Source organism: Nanorana parkeri, unplaced genomic scaffold (assembly GCF_000935625.1).
Source record: "Nanorana parkeri isolate BGI_ZX_2015 unplaced genomic scaffold, ASM93562v1 scaffold847, whole genome shotgun sequence".
NCBI classification, from domain to species: domain Eukaryota; kingdom Metazoa; phylum Chordata; class Amphibia; order Anura; family Dicroglossidae; genus Nanorana; species Nanorana parkeri.
The window spans coordinates 581,738-590,399 of NW_017307115.1; the positions used below are offsets into that span (position 1 = coordinate 581,738).

At 47.0% G+C, this 8,662-nt stretch overlaps 1 protein-coding gene across 1 annotated transcript in view; it reads right to left on the bottom strand.

Annotated features, from left to right (window-relative positions):
• The window catches only part of LOC108794414 (troponin C, slow skeletal and cardiac muscles), a 14,417-nt gene extending 6,863 nt beyond the window's left edge, over positions 1-7,554 (bottom strand). The window contains exon 1 of the mRNA XM_018565443.1: positions 7,385-7,554. Coding sequence (XP_018420945.1) covers positions 7,385-7,408 — 24 coding nt within the window. The 5' untranslated portion in view covers positions 7,409-7,554. The remainder of the gene's footprint in view (positions 1-7,384) is intronic.
• Positions 7,555-8,662: the final 1,108 nt, after the last annotated feature.

Sequence of the window (8,662 nt, forward strand, 5' to 3'; positions counted from 1 at the left end):
CTAATCTACACAGCTGCGCTCCATCAATTGTCATGCCAAGCTGCTGAATGCCGGCAGGGTGAGCGGGCCCAGCGTGAATTTAGGACATGTTGGTCCCGGTATTAACACACAAAGCCCAAACACGCTGATCCCCGGTGGTTGTGTTCTATTCCTGGCGCACTAAAAGTGGAGGAACACGAGAAGATAATGTATTGTGTACCCAGCAGATAAGAGCGCTGGCATGTAACCTTCGTCCTTTTATCTCCGCCAGCCGCTCTCATCTCTGGCACCGCAATCAGCATTGTGATAGAAGGCGGCAATCTGGGATATATATAGAGACCCGCCACTGCTGGTGTTGCCTTAAGTAGGCATGAGAGACCAAAAAATCTCCAGCCTGATGTACTAAAGAACATTTGCATATGTTGTCACATGTTGTCACATTAGGGTTGCCACCTTTTCTTCAAGCAAAACCCCGAACACTCTAGTAGCCCCTATCTTAATTTTGGTTGTCCCTGTCTGCCCAACATTTCTGCTGCCATGAAACCCGGACACAGCATTCAAAACCCGAACTGTCCGGGTGAATCCTGGACAGGTGGCAACCCTATGTCACATGGACATATCTGCAGGACAATTTGCGGGGAATTTATCGAACCCGGAGCCCACAAAATCTGGGGCCCATGGCAACCAATCAGCTTCTCTCTTCAGCCTGTTCAGTTAAGCTTTGAAAATGAAAGAGAGAAGCTGATTGGTTGCCCTGGGCTCCAGTTTTGATCAATTCTGCTCTTTGTATGCGACACATGCGAGATGCACACCTCAGTTAGGCCTCATTCACACACAACGCAAGCAAAATTGTATACTGCGTATACGCGCGTACATACGAGCGTATATGCGTATATGCGTGCACTATATGCAATCCCAGAATGCATCACTCGTAATGGAATTTTTTATGTGCTGTACGCATGTACGCGCGTATACGTGCGTATAGACGCGTATATGCGCGTCAACACGCGTATATACTCGGAAACACGCGTATATGCGCGTAAATACGCAGAAATACGCTGCCCGGACGCATTTCTGTTCCATTCTGTTTTCGCGCATATATACGCTACGCAAATATACGGCTCTATACGCGGCTGTGTGTATGGAGCCAATTATTTGCATAGGTTGCATATGGTACAATACGCACGTACGCGCGCATACGTGCGTCAGTGTGAATGAGGCCTAACAGTGACGTGCAGCATATTCACTAACAATGGGGGGTTTGGTAAGCATACGCAGCACACAATATAAAACTTTGTATCCTTCACGGCTGCCAGGAAAACTGAGATGTTTGCTGTGAATGTGAATTGTTACAATGTAATCACCACAGGATACATTGTATCAGATTGTAAGCTCCCACAGGCGGGGCCCTCCTCCTTACCATGTCGTTTTTAATTATATTATAATGTCTTCCTTATATTGTAAAGCGCTGCGCAAACTGTTGGCGCTCTATAAATCCGGTATAATAATAATAATAACAGACTCTACATCTCAGCGTACATTCCAACAAAACAGAATGAACAGTACAAATATTTTTTTATTTTCTATTCACTGCCAGACAGATTTTTCAAAATATAAAAACATCCTTTTATTACATATAATGAAACATCAGAACATCCCCACATTGTCCCAAAGCCATACAGACCTTTCCTGCATGTTTATAAACACACAATTTAATTATATTGGACCCATTGCAGTGAATAAATAACATGTAATCACTGTTGTGTTGGAATGTAAACTGTGATGTAGCGATTGTGTAACAGAGGATGTCATATGGTGATTAAAGGGTTATTAACGGAGAACTATGAGGGGGGTGATTTCCACTCCCCTCATAGTTCTAGCCGACCTGTGACAATGAGACTGTCACAGGTCGGCTCAGTAGATCGGGAAGTGAGCGAACACATACCGGCGTTCGCTCACCTCTCGATCCTGTCACGGCTCTCTGCCGTGACAGGGGGAGGGGCTGGATTCCCCCCTCCCCGCTCCGATCCGCCAGCGCTGACTGGCAGAACAGACGGGGGGGGGGGAGGGGGCGGGTACAGCTGGCTCTGCCTCTAGATAGGCAGAGCCAGCTGTCACTCACGCAGCTGGGCGGATCTCAACATCGATGTCGGGATCCGCTCCGGCTGCGGCGTCTCAGTATACCGCGAGCTGTAGCTCCCTATATACTGAGCTTAGGGTGACGGGAGGACGCTAGTTTGTGCCCTCCCGTTACCCTAAGGAGAACTATGGGGAAAAGCCCCGACCCCATAGTTCTGCTTTAAACCCTCGGTGGTTTTTGCATATATATAAGGCTAGCAAGCAGGAGATATATGCAAAACGATTGAAAAAAAATAAACTTTTTGAAAGGGGTTAATACTTACCTGTGTCTCCGCCGCGCGCTCCCGTCCGAACATCTGAAAATTTCTCAGGCGGCTGCAAAGCATCTTGGGGCGGGCGCATGCGCAATTCAGATGTTCAGCCGGGAGACGAGGAGAGACACAAGGTAAGTCTATGGAGCAGCGTGCACCCGCACAGACTCCGTGGGACATGAGAGAAGAGGAGGACAGAGGAGTCAGCGCTGGAGGATCGGAGCGGGGAGGGGGGAATCCCTCCAGGGAGCGGTGAGTGACAGTCACCGCTCCCTGCAGGGAGATGATCGAGAAGTGAGCGAGCGTCGGTATGTGTTCGCTCACTTCCCGATCTACTGAGCCGACCTGTGACAGTCTCATTGTCACAGGTCGGCTAGAACTATGAGGCTGAGTGAAAATCACTCGCCTCATAGTTCTCCTTTAACTTGAATGGTGGCAGTGGCCACTTCTAAAGTGCATATTTGGGGTTCCTGCTGCCGAAATTCATAGGTTCCTGCAGGAATCCCAAAATGTACATCCACAACTAGTGTGAATGAAGCCTTAAAGAGGAACTTCACCCAGATCTTGACAATAACTACAAAGAAATGTTTGACCCTTTAGAAATGTTTAGTAATGACAATCTACACACAGATACTTCTAGATAACTGCCGGCTTTGTATTCCTTTCCTCCCCATTCTTCTCACAGCGGCCATTTTGAAAGGCAGTTTACTAGATCTCCCTTTACTTCCTGGAACTCTGGCACTTGTGACTACGACATGTGACCGTGCACATCCTCTCAGGGGAGGAAAATACCTTTCCCGGAGACCTCCTCAGACTACAGATGAGATTTCAGAGCAATGTTCTGCTGATGTCACCTTCCCAGGATGCAACGCTTTGGCACGTTACATCATTTGTGCCAAAGTGGACCAGGAAGTGGGAAAAAAAATAAATTGTAATTAAAATGAAAATATGTTTGTTTAGCCAATGAATGGAAGATGATTTAATATCCGCATGCAGAGCTGAATGATGATGTGATTTTTAGTCAAAGGGGGGGTAAAGGTCAGCTTTGAGCCGGGTATACAGAGGATGAACTTCGGACAGTTTCTGATGAAACAGCCAAAATTCACACCGTGGGTACCGCTGTTGGCACCCTTCCAATAAGCACCCTTCAAATAGCTGATTGGAGGAGCCAGTTGGAAAATTTGCGGCCAAATTGAGCCAGCAGCCAGTCAATTGCAAGGTCCGTTCCGGTATGCGACTGGCGGCCGCTGTCAAAATACAATGCACACAGCGGGGGATTCCTCCGTCACCGCTCATAGTCATCGATGGAGGAATCTGTTCTATTTTTTTTTCCGCTCTGCCCATGGATTGAACAAAACAAAATAGAGACGTGTATACCCAGCTACAGCGGGGGGGCCAAACATTGATTACTCAATAGACTATTGACAAAGGAGTTGGGCCAACTATTGTCGGTGTAGAAGTGACCGCGTACATTAGATGTCAGTTGTAACAGTAATGTCAGCCAATCAGCTACAGTCGCTGTTCTGGTATTCTGACAGCGCTGGCCCCCGGACGTTTAGCCTGGATGGAGGAATCTGTTTGATTTCTTTCATTGATTCTGCAGGTTGAATGAAAGAAATTGATAAGTGAATGGCCAGAGAGGTGGGGGAAGGGGAAGGGGGGGGACTGGAAGATAGAATAGATATATAATAATAGGACATTGGAATGGAAAGACAATGGCGGATTATCCAGTAAAGGTTACCCGCCGGCCAATCAGCAGTTCTGGAATTGGACCACCAAGAAGAAATCATCTGACGCTTGTGAACTATGTTTATCCTGGCTGAGGTCGGGGCCCTTGTTCCACCGGACAGGTGGAGGATAAGCCATCGTTCCATTGTCCAGGCTCCGGGCTTCTATATATAGAACAATACACAGACAATGCCTCCATCTCCGCACACGTCTCGGCCTGAGGGATGTACGTTTAGGAATCCTTCACACATTATATAATACATATTATAAGATAACACCAGGGAATCCTTCCCTCCACCCGTCCGGCTCAGACATTTATTGATACATTTATATCCCCGGATACATTTTTGTGTCTTTGTTCCCTTTGCGGTAGAAGAATCCCAAAAAGCTTCATCACATAAGATTCCCATTTCTGTCCTATTGCTGGAGACAAATGTAACTCTTCTCGATGGGGCGGAGCTATTGATAGAGAATAATGCCAGAGCTACAAAAATGAGGGCGTGTCCAAAATGTTGGTCAAGCCCCGCCCACAAATTCCACCATGGTGACAGTAGCGGATGAACTCTGTGCTGGACCTGGATGGATATTTCCAGCAGAATCCCCAAAGGTTAGTAAATACCGGGCTGCTTGTGCGGCTACTGGGTGAGTGAAGTTGGCCTTTAAATAGCCTCCACTTGTAGCATTGTCATGGTGAGCTCATGGTGAACTTATGGTGAGCTTACGGTGAGCTTACGGTGAGCTCATGGTGAACTTATGGTGAGCTTACGGTGAGCTTATGGTGAACTTATGGTGAGCTTACGGTGAGCTTATGGTGAGCTTACGGTGAACTTATGGTGAGCTTATGGTGAGCTTACGGTGAGCTTATGGTGAGCTTATGGTGAGCTTACGGTGAGCTTATGTGTACTCAGTCCTCTTACATGATATCTAGTTTGAGAAGTGAGCAATTTTGCATCTCTTAAAGGGATAGTACACCCCCAAAAAACTGTCTTCTGTAAAAGAGCCGTAATGTTCACAGCTTTGATTCTGAGAATAGTCCACCTGCTCCTCAGTCGTCCTATTGAAGGTGCGCAGCTATTGGGTGACCCTAACTGACCCTAAAATGGCTGATAACAGCAAACTGGGCTCTCCAGTTCTGCTATGCACACAAAACTGCACTCAGAGACTTCCTCCACCCCTCCCCCCCAGATCATAGACAGTTACTCAGTAAAGTGAAGCAGATAATGATCTGCTTTGCTCTGACCTGACTGGCAGCCACCCCGAGGTCTGCAGCCGGAGGAGGTGGAGAGCTGGAGGTCCTTTTAAAGCAGACTATGTCACCCAGCAGGCCCAGCTGCCTCAAGGACAACCAGAAGTATACGTTGGTTTAATTCTCAGGTGGACTCTTGTGATTTGATTTGCCCCGCTGGCTCTTTGTGCCTTCCAAACCTGTTTTTTGTACAGGGCAGACCTGATTGACAATAAATTCCCTGGAAGTCTATAGCCTGAGGCGGTCCACGCCAAGGTGAATTCTAGGACAGGAAAATACTTTATCACAGTTCTGATGTATTTTTTTTATTTTCTGCTCCTTATGACACATTGATGAGATTAGCCTTCACTTCCTGCCCTGGAGACACAACAGGAAGTAAGAAGAAGTTGAGGGGAAGTGCTCTGTTACACAGTTGTCACCAGAAAAGGTGTCCCCAGTTTGGCTGTAGACATTCTTTAAGGACTCCCAATAAAGGGGGCCATTTCCCATTGTCTTTCAATGTACGGGGGTCACTTCTGAACTGATCATCAATGTAAAGGGGCAATTTCCCATTGTCATCCAATGTACGGGGGTAAGTTCTACACTGATCACCAATGTAAAGGGGCAATTTCCAAATGACATCCAATGTACGGGGGTAACTTCTGCACTGATCACCAATGTAAAGAGGCAATTTCCCATTGTCATCCAATGTACGGGGGTAAGTTCTACACTGATCACCAATGTAAAGGGGCAATTTCTCATTGTCATCCAATGTACGGGGGTCACTTCTACACTGATCACCAATATAAAGGGGCAATTTCCCATTGTCATCCAATGTACGGGGGTAACTTCTACACTGATCACCAATGTAAAGGGGCAATTTCCCATTGCCATCCAATGTACGGGGGTAAGTTCTACACTGATCACCAATGTAAAGGGGCAATTTCCCATTGTCATCCAATGTACGGGGGTAAATTCTACACTGATCACCAATGTAAAGGGGCAATTTCCCATTGTCATCCAATGTACGGGGGTAACTTCTACACTGATCACCAATCTAAAGGGGCATTTTACCAATAGTGCAAGGGGATGCTACAATTTTATGATTTGTGTTTCTTTTTTGGCCTTTATAAATTGTTTCATTTGATCATTCTTGTATGTAGGGAAATACTGCAAAAAGTTTGATGTCTGGATAACTGATGCAGATTCCTGGAGCCCACTCGCTATCCCCTCCGCCCCGGAGTCGCGGCGGTAAAGGATGTGTTGTAAAATAATCCGCTCTGGGTGTAAAATGATCTAATTACATCATCGTGTCATTCTCCTATTTAAAAATCCCATCGCACTCCTGACCGGATAAAGCCCAAACGAAAAGTGGGGGGTGCCGAAAGTGACGGCGAATGCTTAAAAAATCCCATCGCACTCCTGAGCCCAAAGGAAAACTGCGGGGGGGGGGGGGCCCCCCGAAAGTGACATCGAATGCCTCCGCGCATCAAATGCAAAATACCATAAAGTCGCTCGCACTTCGTTTGTAGATCGCATTCACGTTCTACAACTCGCTGATCACACGAATGTACCGCGACTTGTAAAAAAAAATGGGGAACCCCTTCTAATAAAATTAATTAGAAGGGGTTCCCCCATTTTTTTTCGAGGGTTCCTCCGGGGTAAAAAAAAAAGATTGAGACAAGCTTATAAGAGGAGTGAGACTGATTGTGATGGCTTCTGGTTTGTTTTGTATCCTTTATACATTTGTATCCTTTTCCGAAAACGTTGACACAGAATTGTAACAAAAATGTAGCAACTGGAAATCTTCCTATTGATGATTCATAACTATCAGTGCGGAGTGTATAGCGCCCAGCGCGCAGTGGCGGTGTACAGAATACTCATAGGGGTGATAATGAGACCCCCATCCAAATGGCTACAGAAGGAAAACAGCCAGAAACCCGTTTGGGGAAATATTATCGCCCCCAAGAAGTATAAAAAGGAGATGAAATCTCAGGGAGGATCTCGCCTGGCACGCTGGATGATCCCCAATATATATATACAGTGAAGGAAGGAGACTCACCGCTGCCTTGTAGATGTCATCCATGGTGGCTGGAGGTGTGCAGATCCCGGGACAGGCGGCAGCGTGGGGATAACAATAGAAGGCTGAGCTTATATGTGTGACAAAAGGCCGTTCACATGTCACTCAGGGCCCATCACTGATGTCACTCCGCACTGCCCGGCCCACCCTTATTGGGAAACGCAGGCCACTAAACCCTCAAGCCTCCGCGCTGCTATTTATACACTCCGGGGAAAACCAAACATTCTTCGGTTTCCTTCTCTGATCCCGGGGAAGGCCCCCGAACTTCATCGACTCCCAATCACAAAGAAGGATCTGAGGGCCAGTTCGCACCTGTTCGCTCCGGTGCGTTATGCCTCGCGGTAACGCGCGTCGCATTGAGGACCATTCGACGCACCTGAACAGAAAATTGGGCATGTGCTATTTTTTTTACCGATGCATCGCACCGCGGCACACGAGGGGCATCGGGTGGACGAGTTGGGGCGCCGTACTAAAAAGCGATAATGGCACTTTACATTCTGAAACTGAAGCGGCTGCCTGAGGTCCCGCGCTTGGCGGGGGCTACCTTCTGGGCAACCACTTGGCACTGCTTACAGAGCTTCTGCACCGTGCACATAGCCATCCACACCCCTCCTGACACCCTCCACACCCCCTCTTAAGACCCCCTGGAGACATCAGGCAATCACCCCAAAGCCGCACAGAGTTTGGAGCAATTATTCTGCATTGCTGTATAATGCATTGCTGGGATTTGTAGTCCTCTGTAGCTGATGCCATTCAGCATTTCTGTATAATGTATTGCTGGGATTTGTAGTCCTCTATAGCTGGTGGTATTCTGCATTGCTGTATAATGCATTGCTGGGATTTGTAGTCCTCTGTAGCTGATGCCATTCAGCATTTCTGTATAATGTATTGCTGGGATTTGTAGTCCTCTATAGCTGGTGGTATTCTGCATTGCTGTATAATGTACTGCTGGGATTTGTAGTCCTCTGTAGCTGGTGGTATTCTGCATTGCTGTATAATGTATTGCTGGGATTTGTAGTCCTCTATAGCTGGTGGTATTCTTCATTGTTGTATAATGCATTGCTGGGATTTGTAGTCCTCTGTAGCTGGTGGTATTCTGCATTGTTGTATAATGCATTGCTGGGATTTGTAGTCCTCTGTAGCTGGTGTCAGTGGCAGAACTACCACGGTGGCAGCGGTTGAGTACTTGGGGTATTCGTAATATGAATGGTGAGCTCTACAGAAGCTATAATATGTAAAGAGGATTTGTAATATATTGAA